General features: G+C 36.0%; 1 protein-coding gene across 2 annotated transcripts in view; it reads right to left on the bottom strand.

Annotated features, from left to right (window-relative positions):
- CDH10 (cadherin 10) overlaps window positions 1-27,023 on the bottom strand; it is a 61,138-nt gene that overhangs the window by 8,607 nt on the left and 25,508 nt on the right. For both annotated transcript variants that reach the window (XM_069005889.1, XM_069005890.1), the window contains exons 3-8: window positions 14,930-15,049; window positions 14,164-14,331; window positions 8,930-9,117; window positions 5,791-6,044; window positions 4,205-4,341; window positions 1,830-1,951 (exon numbers count right to left, since the gene is read on the bottom strand). In XM_069005889.1, coding sequence (XP_068861990.1) covers window positions 1,830-1,951; window positions 4,205-4,341; window positions 5,791-6,044; window positions 8,930-9,117; window positions 14,164-14,331; window positions 14,930-15,049 — 989 coding nt within the window. The remainder of the gene's footprint in view (window positions 1-1,829; window positions 1,952-4,204; window positions 4,342-5,790; window positions 6,045-8,929; window positions 9,118-14,163; window positions 14,332-14,929; window positions 15,050-27,023) is intronic.

The raw sequence follows: 27,023 nt of genomic DNA, 5'->3' as shown, positions 1-27,023 counted from the left end.
AATTTCATGGATCAAACCTAATCATGAAAACCTGAAAGGGAAGAAGAACAGCAGAAATGTGGGAGGAATCAAGCTTAAAGGAACCATGTTCAGTTTGGATTGATTAGATTGTCTCAGGACAGACTGAATTTGAAAAATAACAAGTCTTATTTATGATCTGCCAGTAAAGAAGAAGAATATAATTACATTCAAATAGATTATTCATGTTATCCTGCATTACATTTTTTTTCTCTTGCTGTAAATTGTTTTCTTTAAGCAATCATTTGCAACTCAGATTTCTTAAAAAATGTTTATATTTATATAAATATAAATAAATATAAATTTATTGCCCTTTCAATAAATTTGGCAGTTTTTTTCTAATAAAGACACTATTGAGCTCTATAACAAATAAGCATTTGTGGATGTGTAAACTTACTTAGCATCTCATTCATTAGTTATAAGTGATTAGTGCTATTTTATTCAACTTTTTAACTGATGGCCTATTCTGAAAGTAAACAGAAAAACAATGCAATGTAGAAATAACTTTTATATTTACTTTCAAGTTACACTGACATCAATAGTCTAGATAGCACAAAAACCCACCTGTTCCTCAAAATACATTTATCTGTAAATGTAACTGTTCTATTAACATTTCTTGTACCTTCTAGAACCTGCACAGAAAAAATTCTGAAATCTCAGATGAGTAAAATTTGTGGATTAATGCATTTTTATATATATGACTTTTTTAACACAGGATTTTCTTTTGTGAAACTGGAAGAGGAAAATTCAGTGTTCTTCTTTTACAATTCTTATTCCATATGGCATATTGAAAATGATTAAAATATTATTTTAGCATTTATAGTAGACACTTGAACTGTCAAAAATTCTACATTTTTAGCCAGTGATTTCTCTTTATCTAACAGCTTGAATTCTCTTACGACTGTCATAGCAGACAAATGCACTTGCTCAGTACCTTTAGATATTTTATGCATTATAAATTTGGGCCTAAAATTCTTTGTTCTAAGTTCCAACTGATGTCACTTTGGAAGGAAGAATGGCAACCTGGATGTGAAATTTTTAATACAACCTGAATGTTATACCTGTGGGACTCCAACAGTTAAGACAAGCTGGCACTTCTACCACATTCTATTCAAAGGTGCTGAAAGGGTTGCACTGCTACCATTTAAAAGGTTTTATTACTGGCTGATTATGCTCTGGGACATGTAATAGGAAAACATTTTTTTAACAGTTCTAATAAGCAACTGCCTGTTGGGATTTAGGTATTAAGAAGTACAGTCATTTCACCTTAATTGAAGTACACATTGTGTAGCCTCTAAGAACCAAAAGAAAATATTATGTTACCATTTAAAAAATGTACGTTTTCTTTTCAGAAATTTTTGATGTGATAATGAAAAAGAAATTCAACAATTAAAAAAAAAAAAGTGTGACAGATTTTATAGTTTGTAATCACAGTCAGTGTGGATTGAAATATATATAAACTTTGCTATTGGAGAATTACTGAAAATATACATCAAACTTTTTAGTTACATATAGTGTCCTACTTTGTGAAATTAATGGCAAAGTGAATCATGACCATGCCTTGGACATATCTCATCCAGATTTAACAGCAGTACAGGGTTCTGTAAGGAAAAATGGTGATTGAAAGACTGATGTGCTTGTAAAATATTGAGATTTCACTCTAAGCCTCATTTACAGAGCTACTTCGCTTTCATTTTTAACATTTCAAAAGCTATTTTGGATATGATTTTTCCCAAGCAATAGGCAAGAATGAGCTACAATTGAGTGCTGTAGCAAAACTGGATAGTGGGAAGTGTTTATCAAAGGCATACCTGTCCAGCTCTTGCATTTTCACAGACAAAAGTGTCGTAGAATACAGCAAACTGTGGGGCATTGTCATTAACATCCAAAATTCTTACATAGACAGGAACACGAGTAGTATCTTTGGGGTTGTCTGGCAGCGTAAGAGAGAAGAAAAATGAGATTATTTTCTTATTAAGAGTTTTCTGTTTTCTTCCAAATTTCATGAGCAATACACATGCAAGATGAAGTTTGAATCTTGTCAATATTTAGCATACAAACCAGTAACAGGTCAGAATAAGTCCTTCTGGAAAATAAGGAAATTATTTGTGTAGAGTAAAAAAATTGAAGTATTGGGATCTAGTGAGCAATTAAGTTTTTCATGAAGATAGGGGGCTGCAATTGTTAATAATATATTCAAATGCTGTGTATGAAAAGTATGCCCACTACTACAATAAAAAATTTGATCATTTGGTGGGCTCAAGGTCTTGCACGGTTTTGATTTCTAATTTTAAAATTCTTTGTGATCTAGTTTGTTTTACAGAGAAAGACATGATTGACTTTGTGCATTGTGTTGGTTTTGGCTGGGATAGAGGTAATTTATTTGATGACATGCATACATATTTTGAAAAATACTCGTCTGACTTTCCTTTCTTGGCCCTCAAAGAAATTCCAACAAAATGAATGAAAGTAACCCTCCAAATATTTGGTAAAGAATTTATTAGAATAAGATTTTTTTATGTTTAAATTGACTTTTAAAATATGAATGTAGGTTTTCAGACCTTAGGTTAAGAAACAAGAATAACCTCTCCCTTGCCAAATGCCAAGATCCTACTATTACTCAGAGTGCTCTTTTGTTAGTTTAGGTTAGTTCAGGAATACAAGTGTCCCTGTCCTCACTTGCTGATCTTGCTGCCACACCAAAATATGAAATAATGCCTGGGTGTAAAAAAGTGCAGCCGTTTCTTGGAATTCTGCTGGATGGTTGCTAAACACTATATGATTTTGCAACATTAATGGAATTGGATAAGTAACAACAGTAACAGATTGTTCCAAATTACTGATTTCCCCCTGCTTTTCTTCTGCTTCAGATAAAATAAAAGATATTTAGGAGCAGCTGGAATTACATTTCCTTGTTATCAGTAACACCTCTGTTAAAGAGTGTGATGTGGATCTTTTTGACATCCTGAATTGTTTAAATTTCCAGGTTTAGGACACAGTTTTTCATAGGCTTCTGCATGTTTGTACTAGCTTTTCAAATCAGTTTTAACACTGCTTTCTCATTGTGTCATGCTTCATAGGTAACATATTAAAATATTTGAAGGCCTAAATCTCCCTCTTCGCCTCTTTCTCCAAAACTTACCTACCTCTCTGGAGAATGCTAGCTACTCCAGATATGTCCACAATATAAATTTTCTCTAAGTTTCCTGACAAGGAAATGAGTTTAGCACTAAGATACAGTCATACAAGGATGCTAAGTTTCATCATTATATAAATCTGAAAAGGATTTGTATAACATTGGACAGCAATCTGGATGGTTGCAGGCTCAGGACAAAGCATGACAAGAATAAAAAGGGTTTTGAAAAAAACTACAGTTTTTTGGTTGGTTTTTTTACACGGAATGTTTAATTGGCAGGACACAGTGTTCCATTCAGTTCTCTCCAGTGTAGTTCTTGCCAGCCACACTTCACTGCTGGTCAGTATGTTTTCCTTTTTTTTTTTTTTGACTGATATAGAACTAGCCCTAAAAATAAGTGACTTTGAAAGGAAGTAATTGTTAATAACTGATTTCAAAGATCAGACCTTTGTCCCTTAGAAAATGTTCTGTCCATTGATTAAAGCTAATCTCAATAATGTAGTAGGTTTAGGGGGATATCTGCTTTTCTCTTTATACTGTTAACATTAAAATATCTACAGAGAGAGAGATATTTTAAATGGTCCAAGAAATGCTACAGCTTTGGGATCAAACTCGATGGAACTTGTAAGATTGATTCTAAGAGCTGTAGGTGTAGATACCATAGGAAGAGATAATGAAAGTATTTCTAAAGAAATGAAGAAAACGATAGAGACAAAAACACAGGCTGCCATGCTAAACTCAGCTATTTTAACAGCAAAATCATGTTATTGTCCTCCAAGAAAAGGAATAAAACATAATTACTCCAGTCTTATTATTTAATTGGCTAACATTTCAGAAGTAACTTAGACCCTAAAAGTCAGTGATGGATGTAGGTGAGAACAAGAGCAATGAGGAGACAGCTGCTGTTAGCTACCCACAATTCACTTTTCCAGAACATCTAGTAGAAAGGGGCATGGGGCAAGGAAAGGAGGGGTTTTATTTTCATCACAAAGTTGCAGCTGTAACTTTACAGGCTAAGGAAAACTGAAAGGAAAAAGCAAATTGACTTACTAATCTCAGCTGCTATAACGCTAAGATTGTGCCACTGTGATATCTCACGGTCAAGTGGCTTAGAAGTATAGATGGATCCATTTCCAGAATGAATGTTAAATATCCTGTCAAGGTCAGTGTGACGATCCAGAGAAAACCTAAATACAATTAAGAAATAAAAAGCATTGTCAAAATCATAGAAAGTCAAAGAAAACGTATATTTCACAAGTCAGTATAGGTTTTATGTTCTACAGTACAAAGGTTAGTTTTGAAAAGACATATTTAGTTTCTATACACATTTCTGAAAATTCTGAAGGTTAGCTCCATAGAATAAGGAATTAAAATTTGAATTTTAAAAATTTGATATAATTGTGTAATATTTGATAATTGGAGATTTTACAAAAATATATGATATATTTTAAAAATGTATTTTAAAAAATCAGAACTTCAAATGTTAATATAAAGATATTAATTAAATAATTATTTTAATCCTGAAAGGAAAATGGTCTTTGATACAATGTTTCTTCAGACTGAGACTGACAGCTAATTTACAAGATCTTCAAAAGTATTGATATAAGCTCAGCTTCTACTATTTCACTTGAGATCAAGTTAAAAAAACCTGTATAGAAATAAGTTCACATGCAGAACTTTCACTTTCATGCACAGATGTTAAAGGACCTCCTATATAGCTGCCATACTTCTGCAGGCAAGATGTCCACCAACATGATATGGTGATGCCAAACTAGTATCAGAAAATTGCTCTTTCCTCCATTTTTTTTTTTTGCTAACATTTAACATTGCCTTAAAATTAGAATTGAACCTTTGATGTGGAATTAAATTTAGGATTTTGCCAAATACAGAATGTTTATCAGAATATGTGTCAGAATTAGGCCGCATTTTTTAAAAAGTTATATAGTACACTTGTACAGTACAACAGAAACAAATGTTTTTGTTTCTATGAAAATTTATGAGTGATCTAAACTGTTCATCAAGTGGTTTCACTTACAGTACTTAAATAAACTGAGCCAAATTAAAAAAAAATGCTGTTATATGAAAATAGTATCTGTATGGTTTTGGTGGCTGCAGTTTGTTCTCTCCACCACACACAATCACAGTAAATATGTAAGAAAAACAAATAAAACTCCAACAAACAATTCAAAACCAAAATGACTACAAAAACAACAACAACAAAAAAGGAAATTAGAACAGCCAATTAAAACTTCTGATAGTACTACTTGGCTTGTATGATTAGCATTTCATTTTACTTCATACATGATATTAATTTTATTGAAGACTAGAATTTATTTCATCATCACTCTAGAAGTTTTTCACAGTGTGAAGCAAGAAACAATCCTGAAGGGCCTACTTGAAATCAAGTTTTCTATGAATTGAAGCGCTGGAAAAGATTTTGTGTGTCTCTTGCGTGCAAATAAATTGCTGTTGCCTGACATGTTTGGAGGTTTACAAACAGCACCATTCTCAGTTCTGTCTTTCTCTGGGACACTAATAAATATTAGAAAAAGCCTCTATGTGAAATTCATGATTTATTACTATTTATCTTAATTTCTTTAGCAAATAATGTGTTTACAGACACTGAAGTATATTACCTTATTGGACTTGAGGCAGAATCAGGGTCCCGTGCCATTACTGTTCCTATTATTGTTCCTAACTCGATATCTTCATGCACCTCAAAAAGGTAAGAAGACCTGCTGAAAACAGGAGGTTCATCTACATCTTCTACAGAGATTTTCACAATAGTTGTGTCTTTGAAAGGCCCAAGGTAATAGAAACGTGGGTCCACATGGGTATTTTCAGCTTCTACTTTCAAAGTATAAAGTCGTCTTGTCTCATAGTCCAGTGGCTAAAAATGAAATTTGCGATAAATTTTATTAAATTATATTTACATTTTGACAGATATTGACCTATATACATAATGGAAACAAAAGAGGGCTCAAGCTTTATCAGACCCTGCCCTGCATTGTGGGAACACTAACACAATACGTTCCCCACCACAGGACTCACTTTGTCTAATAAGAAATTACCATTGTTTTTAGAGGAAGTATATTTTCCTAAATATTAGTTAAATTATCTCATCACGAATGACCAAAATATTTTCAGTGCAAATTAACCAATTATTCAGGGAATTTTGCAGCTGTTTCACAAGAATGTGGATTTGAAACAATCATATAATCATTTAAAATGCTTGAGATATTGTCTGGAAATACAAACATTCCAGAACAAGGTATTTGATACCTGTATTTCATAGGAAATACTGAGAACTCCTGGATAATAAAAATGGCCAGAGTATTCTTATTGTCAAACTTATGTAGCTGGCCTTAAATATCAGGAATGTTTTAGGTGTCTTTTGAGGAAGGTGTGTGTGTGTCAAAGCTCTCTATATCTAGAGGAACAGTAAGGTTTAATCTTGTTCCTTTTCATTTAATTTAATGAATCCAACATCAGAGGGGGGTTTTTTTGAAAATATATTTGACATTTTTGTCAGTAGTTCCTTTTTAAAATGGAAGGAGGAGCAGTTCACAGTTATAATTAGAAATCATATTGGATAGAAAAGAATTCTATTCCTTCAAATTTTTCTAGCTGTCATAGATGAAAAGCGTTAGCTAATTAATGATTCTAAGGAAATGAGCAAGCTGAAAATCTGCCTTTCTGACACAAAGAAGATTTTATTAACTCCCACAGAATCTCAGAGAGATATAGAACTGGTGGTTTTCATTCATCAAAATGGGTGGTTGATGACTTATCTTTTTCTACCCAGCTGCTTTTAAATACTAATTAATGTTCACGAAAGATGCTGAAGTGACAGGTTAGATACTTAAATACACTATTCAAAAGCAGAAAGATGCAGTCCAGTGAAAGAATAAGTTTCCCCACTGACCCAGACTTGTTTTAAGAAAGTAGTCAGAGCAGATGGGAGAGTATCTATGAATACAATTGAGAAATGCAACTATTTAACTTAGATCTGAGGCTATTGCTGTGTCTGTAAAGTGCATCATTCAGCTGTTAAGGGAGGCTGGCTTCAAGCCTAAAAGCATAGAAGACATGCTAGTCCTGATTCGTTCTAATTGGTTTAATTTGACAGAATGTGCACCATGAACATGTAAACTTGCTACTACAACATTCACATCCAATTTGGACATCTCGGCCATCTACAATGCAAAACATGGATATGAAACCTGTGGCTTATACAGGAATTCCAGCACATCAACAGTAATGAATAAAACTCTTGCCCAAATATATGAAATTGTGGAAAATCAATTATTTTGCCTGTGAGAAATTGTATAGAAAAGTTTGTATAGAAAAATTTCTTTTACAGCAGATAATAAATTCTGACTTAATAACTTACAGGCTCTGTAAAGGAACACAAGCTATTTGTAGTTATTCACCACTGAAAACAGAAATTACAATCGAAGTGGATAAATAATAATAATAAAAAAGGAAGTATTTTAATAAATCAATGAACTGAGCATTCTCATCTCCTTCCTTGCTTGTTAGTGCTGTTGTCTGTGGTATTGAATAAACTACTTATTCATCACTGAGAAAGCATCATGAAAAATGCAAATTCTGTCAGACTGTTAATGACAAAATCAGACGATCTTGTTCATTAGTATTTTTTGGTGACATTTTTGGAACTGCTATATTATAATTTAGGAAATTTTTTATGTTTGATTCAGCTACTAGACTTTTTTTTTTCAAGATGCTATTGATTTAATATAATAGTCTGTGTGAAAAATCTGAAGCAAGAAAGAAAAGAGCATCTCCAGAGAAGCCTCCACAGACTTCTAGGAAAAATATTAGATCTCAAACTTTGTTTTTTTCATTTTTTCCCAGATAAACAACTACACTGACTATGAACACCATAAAACACAGAAATTAAAAAGGAACACTCTTGGCAGAACTTACCACTTCCTTGGTTGCCATGATCAAGAGATGCGGAGTTATGTTTTGTATCACTGTTTATTTCATTATCCTATGTTTAATAATATTCATTTGGAAAGCTAATATAAACAGCACTTTATGTTAAAAATCATGCCTGAATATCTTTTCTTTGGAAGCACATCTCAAAATCCCAAAGACAAGGACCAAGGGGACTTCTGGAAGGGAAATTTTTGAGGAGCAGGAGAGTGGCACTTCTATGTGTGAGATCTTAGACTTCCCAGACAAGCATCTGAAAGTGCTCTGACAATGCAAGACAAAAGGTAGAACTAAAGCTAGCTCTGGAACAGGAACACCATCATTACATACACTTTGCTCAAGTGGTAATCCTCTCATATGTTGGAAACAGGAACAAAACCATATAGCTTGCAACTCAAGTCTGTTCTGGCATACATCGGTCACTTAAGTAGATGAGAATCTCACAGAGAAGGAAAATCTCTGTCTTTCAGTACTGAGTGAGCTGCTGATTGCTTGCTGAAGAAAATAGGTTACATAAGTACTAAAGAAGTCTGCATTTGAAATCACAGAGATAATTAGTGCTAACACACTGGGGCTGGTCTACTTTTTCATACTTTGCTGGCAACAATGCTTTGAACCTACGCTGCATCTTAGAGGTGGTCACCACCTTTTATTTCAAGTTAATCTTAATAGGAAATAGTACCTTTCAGTCACTGATGGGGGATGCTTGCAAATGTTCAGCAGTTAGCACGTGTTATCACATGATCTAAGCAATGAACATTTGTGACATAACATTGACATCAACATAATTTAGCAAATGCTGTTAATAGACACCTTTCTCACAGTGATGATGCCTTCCTGTGTGTCCTTCTGTGTCACAATATCAAACATATCGGTCCCATCGCCATCTATAATTCTGTACTCTACTTCTGCATTTTTTCCAGTGTCCGCATCTGTGGCTTTAACGCTGCCAATGGCTGTCCCAACCGGGGAGGACTCAGGAATGCGGAGATGGATGGTACCTGTCAAAGAGACAAAGAGCCATTCAGGATTCACACAAGCTGGTATACATGCATGGAGTAACATTGTGTGACACAATAGCTGATAACATAATTTTGTATATTTTTTATTCTAGAGAACTTGCTATTTAATATTGAGAGGATGGACAAAATATGAGGTAGAGAACTATGCAGAGGAAAGCTTTATATAGAAGATTGAAAACAAAATTGTAGAAAAAACACTAATAGAAAAGTAGGGTTGAGAAGGACCCTTATTCTATCTCAGAGTAGAATCAACTATATCTGCAACCTTCTTGCCTTTCTTTTCCTTGTAATTTTCTTGTCCTCATTTTTCTTTCATTCCTGAAATATCATCTGGAAAGACTGCTTTGTGTTCTTGCCAGGTTTCACTCTTCTTTTTTACCCCATAATATCTAAGGGTAATCTTTGAGATATATTTTACATGTATTTTGTCATGGAAGCAATAACAAGAATAGAATTCCTTGATTTTGCTGGCCAATTCTATGCAGGAGACTGACATTTCAGCTTTCAAAAATAGATAGTAAGATATCATATTAAATAAGTCTGAATAACCCATTAATACAGGGGGAGGATTTTTAAAAATCTACAAGCAGAAATTGTGCCTATACTTGCTAAAGCAGTTAATTCATACTCAAATAAGCTTGTGAATATTGCAGTTCCTGGTTTGTGCTACTTTTTCTATCTCAGTTATATCCCTTTATTGCGGCGTCATACAGCTGATAAAATACAGAGGAATAAAACTGCCATCATTTAGACATGCTGCAGTAAATTGAAAAAAGTATCTTGCCATATATTTTAGCATTCTATGTCCTAGTCTTAGTGTGAAAACTGTAAATAAGTGTTGAGATCTTTGGTCCCATCTGTTGGAACATACACTAGAAAAAACATGTTGGGGACATAATGCACTATCATGAATTCTCATAAAAATATTTTAAAATTGATTAAAATCTACTGTTATCATTCCAAAGATGAAAGTGAAGTCATCAACTCTCTCTTGAGCAACATTTTCTTCTCTGGCCTTAGTTAAGTTTTCCAAGGTTTTCTGTTCTACTTAGAGACTACCTAAGTTAAATGAGTTAGAAGTATACTTTAGTTGACAATAACACAGAAGTGGAAGTGGTAAAGGGCAGCAACCTCAACAGTAAAAAGTTGAACAGGGCACCCAAAAAGCAACACATACATACATTGCAACAAATGAGTAGTACAGAAAAGTCCATTATGGGAGTTATCAGTTTTGTGCAATAAAGAAGAATCATGGGGAGAGAGCAATGGCAAGGCTGTATGGGAAGGTCACTGACAACATGACTTTTAACATATCTGCAGGAAAGCATGAGCCATTTGAAGATTATTGGTGTATTACAAGCCAGCTACAGAGTGACAGTCACTATAAAAAATGCCTATTATTCATTGGGTCATTTGAGATCTTTTTCTGCTTCTACAGAGTTATTTTTTTCTGTTTGATTATGTCATTATCTGACAAGCCTAAAAAAAGACAAAAATTAAAAAATAAATGCATTCACATTTAGTTTACAATTAAATATTGAATGAAAAATATTGAAATATTGAAAGTCAATTTCTTCATTTATTTTTACTTAAGCAGTTTTTAATATGAAACTGACATATAGCAGCAGAATGAATTCTTTATGGCTGTGTGCAACCCACATTCTATTTATATGTGGTTTTTTTTGCTCAGCCACATTTTGATGTTCAATCTAGTACTTTATCCTGCATTTTCTCTAACATTTTCATTACCTTTCTCTAATACATAAACCTGTATGCTTCACTACTAGAGAAATCTCCCTGTAATCACCTAATGGTTTAAAAAAAAAAAAAAAAACAAAACCAAAGGAAAAAATTAGCACCAGTTTAGTACTTAAACAGTACTGTAGGACACTATGGTGAAAAACTGGTTTGTTTTTTTATTTTATCCTTCATTAATATTTATATGTTATAATTATTTTTATGAGGTGTCAACTACTCCCCACGATTTTTTCTGCAGTGCTTAAAACTACATCTCCAAGCTATGCCTTGTGGACACTACTCTGACTCCCAGTGCAATACCCAAGTCATTAATTTAGTCTACAGTGGTAAGAGCTCGTATCATGAACTGCTAATAAGGTAGTGGAAACAGAGAGTGAAAATAACCAGAAACTTGTAATCTAAAAGATAATTTTTAATCTACCCTATCCATTTATAGAAATCTCCACCATAGTATGAGACACTTCATTTTATTATTTTTGTCACTGAAGACATTTAATGCTTTGACTAAGTATGGGATGCAGTGCAGCTTTAGACACTGCATCAGAATACAAACTACACCAAAGTAGAATTATCCTTGCAAAACTCTGCTGTCAGTCTTATTTCTTCTTTCTCTCTTCTCAAGGAAAATAGTCAACTCTTTGCATTTACTCCAGTGAATGATGTCCTTTAATTTGTCTGTCAGGAAAAGAAATGGGAGGATCAAGGAAAGGAACACTTTTCCATATACTAAGGAGAGCAGAAATCAGCTCGAAGATTAAAGTCTACACACTTGGGATTGCAAATACTTCAGTCAGTCATAAAGAAAGAAAAAGCAATCTTATTTTGCTGTTTACCCTTCTTCCCATTCACTCTTGAATAGCCATATAATGTAAAGGTAAATATTATAAAGTACTACAGGCTATAGTCTCACAGGAGACATGGGCTGCCATAAATCAGCCAGGACTGAGTTTCATTCAGAATCAGGCTTCTAAGTCCATAAATCACATTTTCTGTTTATGACTGATCAACACTATCTCCTTACTTTTAAGAACACTTGGAAATATTACTGTTGAAACAGAGATCCAGTGTCTGAGGTCTTTGAAGACCTTTCTGTAGGACCTTGAAAAAGTTTTCAATCTCATCACCACCATTATCTATGTGGGTTTTAGTATATTTTTAAGATGAGAAAAATATTCTGAAGAATCTTTGCTTCATAATCTAAACAACAGAGGAATTAGGGGTTCTTATGTATATATATTTTTTTTGGAGAAAGTACGATACAATACAATATGTAGAATTTTCCACAATTTTAATATGAGTTTCTCGTGGGAGACATTTAAGCTGTTATTAAAAATTTTATTGAAACATATAGCTGTAATATGCTGAGTCCTGTGGAAACATAATGGGCATTCTAATACTTAGTCTGGTAATTTATAAATATGATATTAACATTATGGTCTCATGAACCTAATACATCTATTTTTTTATTAATGGAATAGAAAAAGAATAGTTTAACTTAATCAGTTTGAATTCCAGCAGTCTTACTGAACTCTGTTAAAACCATTAATCATTATAATGTCTATCTGCATTTTGAGATTAAATATAAAGATTTTTTTAAAAAATAGTCAATAGCTATTTTTACTTTCATATATCTAGTAAAATGTGTCATCTTTGTAAATGTTTTATTTTTGATCTTCAATGAAACATCCATTTATATCTAACAAAGAAATTGTCAGAGAGAAAGTAGAGAGAAAAAAAACCAACATCAAAAGCCCATGAGAGTAAAATTAAGTCTCCTTAAAGCAAATGACACATCTGATTTAAACTGGCATTAAAGAAAAATGCAGAGATGCTACATCAAATCCACCTCTCACTCAAACATTATGTTGGACTCCCAGGTAAGTCATGTAAAAATGGTCCAGAAAGTTGATTCCATCATTCTGACTTCTAATTTAGTACACTCTTAAAGAAACAAGAAAAAAGAAAGAAAAACATAAATATGCACTTTTGAGTCTTTTATGCTGTCTTAAGTTTAACCATTTTTTTTTCTTCTGTAAGGCTTTGAACATGACACCTCTTTGAGTGGTCTTCTTCAGTATGTCCAGAAAGGAGTAATACAGCATTCCTCTCCTACACACCAATGGAAATACCATAATCTTCTATATACAAAGGGAAACAATAAAGATAATAAACAAAAAAGTTGGGGGGAAAAAAAGAAAATAAAATTATAAAGTAACAATAAATTCTGCTCAGAACAGAACCCTTGTGGAAATGCACAAATTCTAATTACTCAATGGTGCATGATTTTTTAATTTCAAGTGTGTAAATGAAATGACGTGCTGCGAAACAGCTAAACACATATATATTAACTGCAATATTTAATTGAACAAAATTACATACTCCAGTTGTGCCATAAAGAGCATAATTTGAAGCTGATTCTGTTATTTTGATCCAGAAGAGTGCATCAGTAACTACTGGATTGAGTAGAATTATACAGAACGTATAAAATATGTGGTGAGGATACTCTAAATCCTTTACGTATCAAGTAAGTCTAAATCATACTGTAAGTATTGCAACTTCAATTTATTCAAAAGGCCTCAAATGTATTTAAAATGCTTAACTGTTACAAGTTTGATGTTACATAGTTTAGTATTTCCATATTAGACAGACACCAAGAACATTTTACCATTTTAGTTTGAGGATAAAAAGTCTTGACAGCTGTATTATCAAAAGGCAAAAAGCATTATAAAAACCTCCAATAAAGCTGTAAAAAACCCTAAAAAAGTTAAATGTCATTTACTTTAATTTGGGAAAATTTCTATGATGTTTTATAGCTCTTATAGCTGAAAAAGTACAAATCTGTTTGATTCCCTTCAAGTAATTTCTTTTCCACGTTCTTCATGATTAAATACTTAAGCAGATACTTCAATTCAAACATTTCTGCATATCTAGAATTACAACATGTTTTATTTTCCAGTGGGAGAGCATGTAGGATTTAAGCAATAGGTATGGAAAGAAAAAAACATTGCTCTAATGCTCTTATGAGTCCACCTACTATTGCTCCCCATATTATTGGGAGGTATTCCAGATTTACTGCAGTTATATTTGATCATGTAACTGTCTTCTAACAAACAAATGCTGTAACATTTAATATACTGCTTTAATAATAATAATCAGCACATAAGCCTTTTGTTTATGTGTGCCCCATAATCTAGATTTACTCTAAATTAAACCAGATGGTGACTGCTTAACTCTTACAGCACAAGTCAACTATTAAATGCAGCTTACTCTGGGGAAAGCGAGGTGGATTGTCGTTGACATCAGTCAAAGTGATGTTCACGGTGGTGGTCCCTGATAATCCACCCATCTGGCCTCCCATGTCCTTTGCCTGGATAACTACTTGGTACTGCTCCCTGTTTTCTCTGTTCATGTTTGGCAATGCAGTTCTGATGATACCTGAAAGAAATACATTGAAAAATACAATCGCTAATGATGCATCTTTTTTTTGTATTAGTCTTCAAACATATTTCTAAAATATTCATTTAATGCTTCAAGGTACAAATTTCTGTCCATAAGTTTTATCGTAGTCTACTTATAATTATAGTAGTCTTTAGTACAGGCTATGTCTTGGTTGAATACTTTGTTTTACATCACAGGTCCCTTTCCAGTTTCACGCTAAAAATGATTCAAGATATTTATGCATAAGGTTTAGGAGAAAGATCACCTTTTATTAATCCAAGTAGAATCATTAGGAAAAAAAGAACAATATTTTCTAAGAACAAACCTTTATTCTTGCCTTTATCAGAAGTGTTGTTATTTAGATCTTAATCTATAAATAGTACCGCTGTAAAATCACTTATACTTAATAATTTCAGCTGTAATAAGTCTTGATTTTTTATATGTATTATAAAAATTATACATCATGAGAAAAAAGCAAGAAATGTTCTTTCATTTCTGTTAGGCTTTAAAAATAAAATTTTTAGGTGACCTAAGGTCTTTTAAATGAAAGAATTTAAAGTTTATGGTAAATGAAAATAATCAAAATTTTCATTACCTGTTTCTGGTTCCACAGAGAAATATGGCTGCCCTTGAAGTATGCTGTAAATTATTCTGGCACTGTTTCCATATGAAGGGTCATCGGCATCAGTAGCTGTAACTTGGACGACAGAAGTACCTGAAACATCCAAAGCCAACTTAGTTTCACATGACACTATGTGGAGATCTTAGAGCATCAATTTCCATTCCAACAGACACCAAAGAAAATTTCAGCTAATATCGATTGGATTTTCCAAATATATTTGTGATCTTATTGTCGTGGGTTCGGTTTGTAACCGTGCAAAACCACCAATTTGGTGTAGTGGTTTGGCCCAAAATACTCATTACTGTTTATCTTCTGTGAGATAAGAATTAGGAGAAACGCAAAGCAGGCACTAAACTTGAAAGAATATAAAGAAGTTTATTAACAGACCTAAAAGAAGGGAAAAAAAATTATACCACACCTTCAGAACTCTCCTCCTCCCCACACCTTCCTCCCTTCTCCCATTGACAATGTAAAAAGACAACCCTTAAGATGTTCAGTCTGTTTACCACTTCCATAATAACCTTGTTCAGTCCATTTAGAAAGAGAAGTCTCTTTTTGCTCGTGCTATGAAAACATTATCACAACGACACAGCCACCCACTTCCAAATATTGTTCAGTCCATTTAGGAAGAGGAGTCTCTCTGCTCGCGATGTGAGTCCCTTCCCCCGACTGGCAGCTTTTCCCGCAACTGCTTTCGAGGGTCCACTCTTGAAGGTTTTGGGGTACAATTTTAAGGTTGAGCCGTTCAGAAACGAAAGTTCTCTTCACCCATCTCTGGGAGCATTTCATCTCTAAGAATAGAGGCCCTTCTCCTTCCCTGGGAGCAAAGGGTCTTCCTCATCTTCATCTCTAGGACTATCTCTGGGAGCATCTCTAGGAACTGAGATTTTCTCCTTTTCCGTGTGGAGCAAAAATCCTCATTGCTTCCATCTCTCCCTGTCCACACTTCTCATGAAATTACAGCTGCATCAGCATCTGCCTATCTCTGCACAGGTGCTTTTGCTTGCAAGTTGAACACTCCACCCCCCATATCTTCATGAAATTACAACGGGATACTCTGATATATCATAGCTTCACAACAGACTTTCAGCTTTAAGCATCTCCTCTCTCTCTTCCCTCAGGTTTTCAGCTCTTCACAGCAATAAAAGGGTTAATCTCACCTCGGCCTTGCAGCTGGAATGTGGCTTATCGCTGTTGGTCACCTGACCTCTGCCGGACAGAGGTGCCGCTTTGCTGAAATCTTGAATCTTGGCTGAAGTGGGGGGGGTGGGGGGGGTGGGTGGTCATCCTGGAGCCGTGGCCCGGCCCCCGCTCAGGTCCCGCAGCCACCTGTCCCAGCGCCGGAAACGAGAGAGAGCTTGGGGGGGAGTTTGTCTATTCTTAAGTGTGGATCACAGAGGCGGTCACAACTTTAAGTGGCTTAAAGAATTGTCCATATTCAAACTGGCCAGCTGATAGGTCATGGGGGAGGGAAGCTGTAAGCACCCCTTGGCACGGACATCATTTCCGAGACTCAGCTTGCTAACCTATGACACTTATAGTCAACATCAGGTTCATTTTGCATCTCCTTCTACATAAATTAAAACTAAACTTCCCTAATCCCACGTGTGATTAAGATTTAATCAGAAAATGTAAACAATAGCTATGTCGGAGATTAATTCTTATCCTTACCTAGTTACAATAATTTCTTGTATTCACATCATCTTTTCAGAAGATTTTTTTTTTTTTTTTAATTGCAATAAATACCTGCTTTTTATTGCCTAGAATAGGTTTGGGGTGTTTTGTGGTTTATGTGTTGTTTTTTTTTTTCCCTTTTGCTTTGTTCAGTAATATCAGGATGATATGAAACTATACATGCAGGAATATCACAAAGATGATTAAACAGGTCAATGGAAGTTGTGAAAAACAAGTCATCAGTTCTGCCTGCTTTCTAAGTGTTACTATAGATATATACTACCAGAAGAAACATTTTTATATGAACTTTGAAATCTGCTCAGAAAATTTCGGTTACAGAAAATTTCCTAGCCTTAAAGACCTTCTCTAAATTTTAGTAGAATATATCAGCCCTTCAAAACATGAAATGTTTGCTATTAGTGCTGACAGTTTTTCCTCAATCAAAATATTTTCTACATCCTGTTCAACTCTTCCATCAGAGGAATAAAGTATGGACAAGAATCTCCCCTAGTGTGCATCCATAAAGTGCAAATACTATTTTAAGCATATAGGAAAGAACTGAAAAAAAAAGGGAAAAAAACATCATCATATGCACATGACCGGCTAGCCATAGGCTAATCTGAGGATCAGTAGACTTTAAATCTTGTTTCTCCTTTTATCCCAATTCTTTCAAAATTCTTTTCCCCACCAAATACTGCCAAATATGAAATAAAGCACCTGTAAATCCAAGGCCCATGGCACAACTATTTATTCCCTCTCATTGTCTTTCTATACTATATATTTATTCTAACATAGAAAAACAAGCAGGAACAAATGCTATTTCTCCATTTATTTGGGATTTCATGACATGATGACAAATATGCTTTTAACAAGTAAATTGTTCAATCATAGCACCAATATCAAGGGAATGAGCATGTGCCTAACTGTTGAAACAGAGATGAGTTCTCAGAAATGTTCAGTTTTCAACTGCTAGAGAATAGAAATACTTGTTTCAGTGTGTCCCCGAAAGTACTGGTATCTCATAAAGAAGGCAAAACAGGCATTTTCGTCGTTATATTATTCCATATTAAAATGAAGTGAATCACGGACTTAAGAGAGAAAAGCCCCAAACACAAAATAAAATTTTGAAATATAAAAAAATGCTACACAAGTATAAAGAAAATAAGTTAAAATAACTTTCTATTGTATTAAAGATTGCTTTAGTGACCATCTGAAACATGGCTGAACCTGAAAATCTAAACTTTTTTTTTTTTAAATAAGAATGTAGGGATGATAGATCTGTTCTAAAAGCTTTGTCTCTTTACCATTCAAAAATGTCTCGTATTCTGCCACACCAAACCCCATTTGTAGATATATGTCTATACAACTATTCTGTTTAAAGGTGAATGGCCTTTTTGTTGAATATATTTAAGTTCTGAGGAGTGTTGTCTTGTTTCTGAAATGCACTTTTGGATCATCCTACTATATATCAAACTGCAGTGCTAGAATGTATACTTGTTCCTAAAGAACATTTTCTCTGAAATAGTAGAGTTGTGTAAAAGAAGGATAAGACAAATCATGTTCAGTAACTGGAGTGCTGCAAGTTTAAAAAAAAGGCAAAAAAACCCCCAAGCCGCTGAGTACACTCCCCAACATGGAATTATACACATAAAGTTTACAACTCCATTTCATATCCATAAAAACAGAGAACAGTCATAATCAAGGTCATGTCACAACAGCATGATGTATTAATCAGAAACCTCTACAGTGCAAATCCATGAAAGGAAATACTTTGTCTCTTTTCCTAGTTTTCACATTTCCTTCATTTGTGCAAACTAGACATATCTATTAATAGGTCAATTGTATGAGACTTTTATTTAATTTTAGTTTTAAAAAAAATAAGGAGAATCGACTTTGAAGAATAATTTGGAAGTAAACCAAAGAACATGTTTAATAACTTTAAAAGACATTAAAATAATTCCATTTTAAATGTAATAATATATGTCTAACAGTTACTGCTGCCTTGAGTGTCATAATGAACATATATTAATTATTACTATCTCAGTACACATGCAATAAGACAGAGCAAATTATATAATCTGTGCTTCTCTCTGGCTGCAATGAGCATGGATGCATATGTCCACGCCAAAAAATCTATCAGACACTTCTGAGAACTGTAGATTTGCACCTATTCCCTTTAAAGTCGGTGGGAAGAGACTTGTGCTCCTTAATTTCATCACTATCACACTGCAATTGGTGGGTTATGATCAGGACAGTATACTCTCCATTACCGAAAAGCAGTAAGGATGAACTTTACTTTTTAACGTTACCTCAGCTCTTTGACTTTTATGGGTCAGGTAGCTGGCAGGAGAAGTGCAAGGGCACCACTACGCTTCTGAGTGCCATTCAGGATGCAGAGCTCTCCTTTGATCTTGGCCCTTGCTATGAGAGGAAAAGAGGTGTGTTCTCTAGGCTTCCACAGGGGGATCAGCAATTCCCTATTAAAAACCTGACAAAAGCCATGTCAAGAAGTGAACAGGAGTAGTGCTAGCAGTGTATCAGTTACATTGTGAACATCAGCTGCCAAACCACCAGCTGGTTTTGCTTTGCTTCGGTAAACTGAAGACCACTGATGCTCAATAAAACAAATGTATTGTTTATTCTGGTCTGAAACCTTCACCAGAAATCCAAAGGCATTGAAGATGATCAGTTGTGCCAGAGCTTAAAAACTACAGTATAGAGATCACTTAGTGATCATCACTTGGTCTAGACCTTGCTCTTTTACATAGTCACAGGTTACTTCTGATGAAGGTAGCTGACCTGCAGAATTTAAAGCCTGATCTGAACTCTACTGGAGTGCATAAAGGAGACACTGATAACATACCGGACAGATGGAGATGGACATTTTACAATGGCATGTAGGGATAGGACAAGGGGAAATGGCTTCAAACTGAAAAAGACCAGGTTTAGATTAGATATAAAGAAGAAATTCTTTATTGTGAGGGTGAGAGTGACTGAGACACGGACCCAGACCAGCAGGGAAACGGAATTGTTTATTCAAATAAACAAGCTGGTTTTATTTACTTTTTGAAGTCACAGTATTTCCTTACATGCTAATTCTCACTACATGACCTATCCCATGTTGCCACATCAACAACACACTTTGTAAATGTCCTTCTATGGGGTGGTCCATCAGCTCCCGGCAGGCTCCTCTCCACAGGGGTCTGCTGTGTGACACCTTCTTCCCCCAGGATCCGGTGGAGACAAGCCTCTGTGTGCCGCCATGTGCTCCTTTGTGCTGCCATGTGCTTCTGCAGGCACATCCCACAGCCCATAACCCAATTCTATCTTATCTCTCCCCACATGAGGGTGGTGAGACACTGAAACTGTCTTGGGGTGACTTTATGATGTGTATCCCCTATCACTGCTCTATGCCCAGACATGATTCCTGTGCCTTTCTGCGTCTTTAAAACTGGGTGTGAGAGAAAGAAAAAAAGCCAGACAAACTTTTCAAGGCAGTTTGTGCTCCAAGGACACAGAGATAGTTGCTGCCGCTGCTGCTGCTGCAGAGAGGAGGCAAGCACCTTCCTGCTTTTCCTGGCTCTTGGCTCCTTTTCTTGGAAGAGAAAGATGGAGAGTTAAACTCCTTTGTTTTCCTGGTACTTTGGTTTCTTCTTCTCTTCTGGACTGTTCAACAATACCAGAACACACCAGGAGACCTTACACTTTGGCCCGGAGGGGCCAAGGCCAACTTGGCTCTGAATAGGAGAGAGAGAGAGACCACACCCAAAGAAAGGACTCTAAAATCTTATCAGGTTTTCTCCACAGCGCGAGGTTTTATTATCTGGCATCATTCTTTTCCCATTGTGCATTGTGATTTTAAATAAATTGCTTTTTCCTTTCACTTTCCTCCGAGGAAAATTTTTCCTGAACCTGGTGGGTGAGGGGGTGGCTGTAACTTTCCTTCTATCAGAGGACATTCAAATTTGGACATTTCTCCAAATTTGTCTCAAACTGGGACAAGCAGGTTGCCCAGAGAAGCTCTGGATGTCCCATCCTTGGCAGTGTTCAACGCCTTGCTGGATGGGGCTTTGAACAACCTGGTCTGGTGGTTGTTGGAACGAGAACATCTTTAAGGTCCATTCCAACTCAAACCATTCTATGGCTCTATTAATATGGCACCATGTACCTTATTAATAACACACCAGTGAATTCTGTTATTTTCTCCTTGCATAATCGCCAATTTTATGATACCGTGAACAAGAATTCAACAGTGGTTAAACCTGGCCCAGAAACAAACAGTCTTTTGTCAGATTATTGTAGCTCTCAGAAGGCATATTTTAACATAACTTTAATTATAGTGTTTGACTCTCCCCAGGGTCTAGGACTATAACAGTAATTAATATATTTGGCCCTTGCTGATGTTTGCTGCAAGCATCTTCAAACACAGTACAAGTATTAATTACTTCGACCTCACAATTCATTTTGTGATGCATACATATTAGATAAAAATCACCAGAGATAATTATCTAGGAAAAGGAATACACAAAATATCCACTGTAGAGCTGGATTCTAAACTTAGATTTTGGTTTCTTTACTCCCAGCTGAGTTATGTGATATTTAACTAGAGCAAGTACCCTCCATAGTAAATTATCCATACAAATAACAAGCCAAATTAATAGAAATTTTCTGCTCTTTCTGGTGGAAAAGACAGGAAATAATGACACCTATTTTCCCTAGAAATAATGACACATGTTTTGCCTTGAAATAATCTATTTCAAGCTGTGGAATACAGAAAAGAACTGAAAAGGGCTGCATTTTCAGAGAACTCAATGTCAGAAAGATCTTTGACTACATGGTACTCATGCAACTTAGAAAACAGTAAGTTGTAAACAAGCACAGAAGTGGATAATTTCAACTCTTTTACGATGTCCTTTTAAAGGAAAAATAATGTTTCATCTTAGGTTTTTTTTCTTACTTTTTTTTGGTTTTTGTCCCATCTCCTTTTGGCAGGATTTGTGTGCAGAGTGAAATCAAGCTTTGTAAAAAATCTAAAAATATCATAATTTGTGTTTTTGAAATGTCATAAGTCAGAAGATGCAAAAGGGTTTGCTGAGAGAACTAAATACGAAAAAAAAGATTTTAAAATATCTTTGTTAATAGGAAACCAGAAGGAAGTGTTGTAAGATGAACTCTGTGGCAGAGAGGACTAGCATTGGGAACTGGTGAACTGCACTAACGAGGGAGTATATAAGAAGCCAAGGTAGAAAGTTAAGGAGCTCTAACTGCTGTCCAGAGAAAAAGCATGTAAAGAAGTAGAGATGACAGGCCAACAGGGCACCCTGTACATCACATGTATACCCAGAAGGAGGTTACATCTTCTGAAGCTTATATTGATAATTTAGAAGTAGAAAACTTACAAGATGAAATAAGGATAAGGAATGATTAGAGGATATATAGGCTGTGAAGATATATAAATATATAAAAAGAGGTCTAAATAATAAGTTCTGGAAACTTTTCTAAAATACGCTAATAGGCAAAATCCATCTAGAGGAAAATAGACTATCTGCAGTTCTGAAAAGAAATCTCCAAATGAGCAGAAAGAAATAGGTGAAAAATATGATAGACAGAGCAGAAGACTGTCGTCAAAACCTTAAGAATATTCTGGGTCATAAACTCTGAAAGTAAGGAAAGGAAAGAGTGAAAGAAGATGAAATATCCAGTAATCAGTACAAAGACTTCAGGAGAATAAGTTGTCTTCTAGGATATCGATCCGGCTGCAAGATCCTGAAGTTGGCCCATTTATCTCTATTTTCTATGTTTAATGAGCAACAGAAGAAAGATGAACAAGAACAAAGAATTGTTCTTGTCAAGGCACTCTATTTGATAATAGAAATAGCCATATTCTCAGGTACCCATCTGGTACCACAGCCCGAGGAAGAAATCAAAACTGCTGTTTGTGGTCTGAAAGAGGCTGGTGTATGGCTACATCACGATTTGCTACCTTAAAGACAGAGGCATATGGAATAGATAAAGGCTTAATAGTGTTTTTCTAACCTCCTGATCATCTTACAGTTCCTTCTAGTACAGGGCACTTCAGGATGGAGCAAATCCTGTAGTCCAAGGGTGCACAGATTTCAATCACTTTAAGTTTTTCTACGTAAGCATTTAATTATTTTCTTTGTATTATGTGATACTATTACCGCAGGCCTGGTTCCTACGGTAGCAACGTGTCCCGCAGCCATAGGGAGGAGGAGGAGGAGAAGATCCAGCAGGCAGGAGTTGTGCAGCAAGATTGATTTATTTAATTATTTTACAAACTCTTTTATAGACTTTTTTCTTCATAGCCTAATTGGACAAAGGGCCAGCCACCCCTTGGGGGTGATTGGCTAAAATCCTAAAACATCCATTGTCAAAATATTTTTCTACTATACCATAAACAAGACTTTCCAAGGTTGCAGGTGGCTTGGTTGTTTACATTCCCTGCTACCTCTTCTGTGAGAGAGAAAAGTCTCTCATGGATTTAGAAACTAGCAAGAAAATCCTTGCTAGCAGCATTTTTGTATCTACATGATACCATGTTTGTCGTCTTTCTGGTGTTCAGGTAAGTGCATACAGGGTTCATATGAACACCTCGCCATTGTGGCTCAAGTATAGATGCATAGAAATAGACAACACAGTGGCAAAACTGCGGAATTGTTGACTTTTTGGGTTTTTAACACTTCTTAAAGTAGAGATAAGATTAAGCCCATTTGAAACATCGGTATTCAGTACCAGAACTGAGAATGCCAGTCACCAGGTGATAGCAGAGGTTTTGAGAACGCAGTCGCAGAATAGCATAAATAAAAGACACAGATATAAGTTGTAAGTTATTAGTCGTATTAAAGACTGACATGGATTTAAAGTATAACAAAACAAAAAAAAAGAACAAATATTTATTATCTATAAAATATCACTTGTGTGGTAAAAAATACATATAAAAGATGACGACAACATCTACAGGAATTTGAAACAATGAACAAAGAGAATTGTTCTAGTATTGTGTCCTCCAATAAGAGGCGTGACATCTGATGTCTGTTACCATCTATCTGCAGTAGGTCCTCTTTCACCTTTGATAATGAAAGTGACATGTCTTTTATTTTGCTTTTCACCCCATTTTACTATTGCCACTCACCCATCCTACTTATATATGAAAGGGTCTTTCTCTATGAAGTTGGTTTGAATAAACTGAAATTTTATAAAATACTGTGTAGGTATGTTTGTGTGTCTTTCTAGTGGTCCAGCCTTTGTATCTGATTGATAGTTGTGCTAGCTTGAAAAGAAACCAGTGGGAGATCACAACTCAGGATTATAATTTAATAGGAAAATTAAAATAAATGCAATAGTACAAGAACACCGACAGAGTCAGGATACAACCTGACACCCTGTTGTGGTGAACCATGACCAGCCTGAGGGCCGGCCCCAAAAGCCTTAACAGAGCACCCAAGAGGCTGGGATCTGTGCCTTACCTGTAGCTGCAGCTCTCCCTTCCTCCTATTTCTCATATTTGGCTGTATTTCCAAAGAGTTCTGTGTTCTTCAGCAGCTAATTGGTCTATGTTACTCCTCCCCTCCTACCACTTTCCCCATTGGCTGTAATCCCTTCTCCCCACCCTCGTAACACCCCCTGGCTGATGTATCATTGGTTACTGTGTGTTTTCCATGCTTGCTTGTCGGGGTACAAAACCATCCTGGCAGGTAGGTGGCTGGGTCTTTCATCATGGGTTTCTACCCTGCAATAAACTCTCTTCCCCCACGTGGAGTCCCTCCGCTTTATCCTGCCTCCTCCGTGCACCTAGCCATCAGGGAGCCAGGCGAACACAAGCAGGTGCTTTGCCGGCTTCCCCCGTGCCACCATTGGACTCCATCTGTCCCGCTCGGGGCAGGCAGCAGTTTTCTTGGTACCAGGACAATGTGCTAGCCACAGGACGGTACTGCAGCAACACCCTGTTAGTCAGGGTGCTGGTAGCAGTCCAGATAAAGTGGTCCTGTTGAAGCAGTGATCCTGTAAAAAGGTCTGGTCTTCACCTGAAGGTTCAGTGGTGTAGCTCTTGTCCTCTGGGAGTCCCATAGGTAAGGGCTGCTCATACTGTTCCAAACCCCAGATTATATCCAGGTAGGAATGCTTGTGTTCTCCCCCTGGGCAGAGCGTCTCGCAATGGGTTGATGTAATTCTGTGAGTCATGCGGTGGGTCCTTGATTCCCCATTAACAGAGATAGCCCCTGGAGGGAGTTATCAGGGATGAATCCTGGTAGGAGATAACAAACACTGCCCCACCTGCTTTAACAGCTTGTGAAGATGATAATAGAATACTTGCTTTTGGTTACATCTTACATTGTAACCTAGGACAATAGTAAACTATCAGACTTGGTTGTACCAATAGTAGCAGGAGTGCAAGTCATTCTATAAAAATAATGATGTGGATTTTAGTGGATAATTCTATCATAGAATCACATAATATACCAAATTGGAAAGGACCCATAAGGATCATCAAGTCCAACTTCCTGCTTCTCACAGGACTACCTAAAACTAAACCAAATGACTAAGAAAAGCATTCAATAAACTCTGACACTTTCCTGGGGAGCCTGTTCCAGTGACTGACCAATCTCTCAATGAAGACCCTTTTCCTAATGTCAAGTCTGAGCTTCCCTTGACACAGTTTCCTTCCGTTTTTGTGTCCTATTTCAAATCAGCAGAGAGGTGAGATCAGCACCTTCCCCGCCTGTTATGCAGGGGCACCTGCAACAGCGAGCTAATCACGGAATAGATGCACCTGCAGGACTGGGCAGGAACTTGTCACCATTCTCCCCTATCCCTTAAGTCACCACATTCAGCTAAGTGGAACAGAGTGAGGATAGGGAATCCTTCACATGATGTGCTGTCCAGGTGTGGTTCCAGTAATCTCTCTGTTTCTCAGACTCCCAATATATAGCACAGTGCCATACTGTGTTGACTATGCTGGATTAGATAATGAACATTATTACAGTCCTGATAGTATCATACTTTTTATAGAACCATATAACTCATATATACTCAGGTAAGGGCCACAGTAATTGAGCTTTGTCATTTCTCTTTCTGGGACATATCACTGAGAAAATACTTATATCCTAAACTCTGCTTAATGTTTCCAGACACTTATAGAAAGATTAAATGTTTCTACATTTTCACAGAAGTGGGTACTACAGGAGACATTCAATGCAACGATGCAATAACATCCAAGACTGCAATTTCTATTTGCATTACTTACATCAAGCCTAACACTTTCTTAGCCCATGGCCAGCTGTACTGGGCAAGTAATGGGCTGCTCAAAATAATATAACTAAAAAAAAAAATAAAATAATGTGGAGAGATAAAAATAGAGAAATGCAGGAATTTCTTCCTATTTTCCTTTGGATGGGGAAGTGCAATTGTCATAAAAAAATATAATTGTTTCTTCTTTCATAAATTTCTCATGTAGGTTGCTGTACTAAAAATGCTTGAATTGTACAATGTCAGAAAAATACTAATTTAAAAATATTTTGTAATTAATGACGTGATAGTATATTATTAATGTACAAATGTGTGAAGAATTTTAACATAATGACTTCACAATCTCTAATTAATTCAGTTTTTCTCAAAAGTTTTATGCCGCTCATTCTTTTAGACGATTTCTCCCCTTCTACATTCAGCCTTTAGTTTTGAGATTACTGAGTAGATTTTTTTAAGTTAATTAAATTAGTGTTATTAAGAAATGAATCAACTTTGATGAATACTTTATAAAATCACGTCATTCTCTCATGGACCACAGATGAACATATACCTCTAGGGATCAGCCATAAAGCTAAAAGTAATAAAGGTAAAAGAAAATTCTACCTATCAGGTAGTCAGTCAGTCACTCTAGCAGCTGAATGGCCACATTTATGAAATCCAGGAACATGATAGATTTGAACTGAGTTATCATTCTCTACATTATTTCCATTTTTTTGACAGAATAAAGTCCATTTGTTTCAGCACAGCTATTTATGCAAGATACAAGGTTAAAACACTAAGTTGTTACAGCTGGTGTGGGGGTCAGCGGCTCTGACCCAGGAAGAGGTGACCGGTCCGGAGAGATGGTCCCAAAAGGAATCGCCTTCCCAAGGCCCAGTGTCTTCCCTCAGCTGCTGGCAGGAGGGCCCTTGCAGAGACTGTCAGCTCTTTAGTGATTATCAGCTCGTGATTCCAGCTCAGCTCTGCAGGGCAGCCTCCAGGCCAGACCAGGGAGAGAGAGACGAGAGGTTCGTGTGGCTGGTTCCTCACGGAAGGAGCTTTATTGTGGGTCCCTTCTGACGAAGGGGAAAGCCAGGGACGAGAGCTCTCTCTGTCCCACAGGGGCAGAGGGCTTGCTTTTATAGGG

Source organism: Aphelocoma coerulescens, chromosome 2, assembly GCF_041296385.1.
Source record: "Aphelocoma coerulescens isolate FSJ_1873_10779 chromosome 2, UR_Acoe_1.0, whole genome shotgun sequence".
Taxonomy (NCBI): domain Eukaryota; kingdom Metazoa; phylum Chordata; class Aves; order Passeriformes; family Corvidae; genus Aphelocoma; species Aphelocoma coerulescens.
Note: the sequence above shows the minus strand (reverse complement) of the source record. Positions and strands in the feature narration are given on the sequence as shown.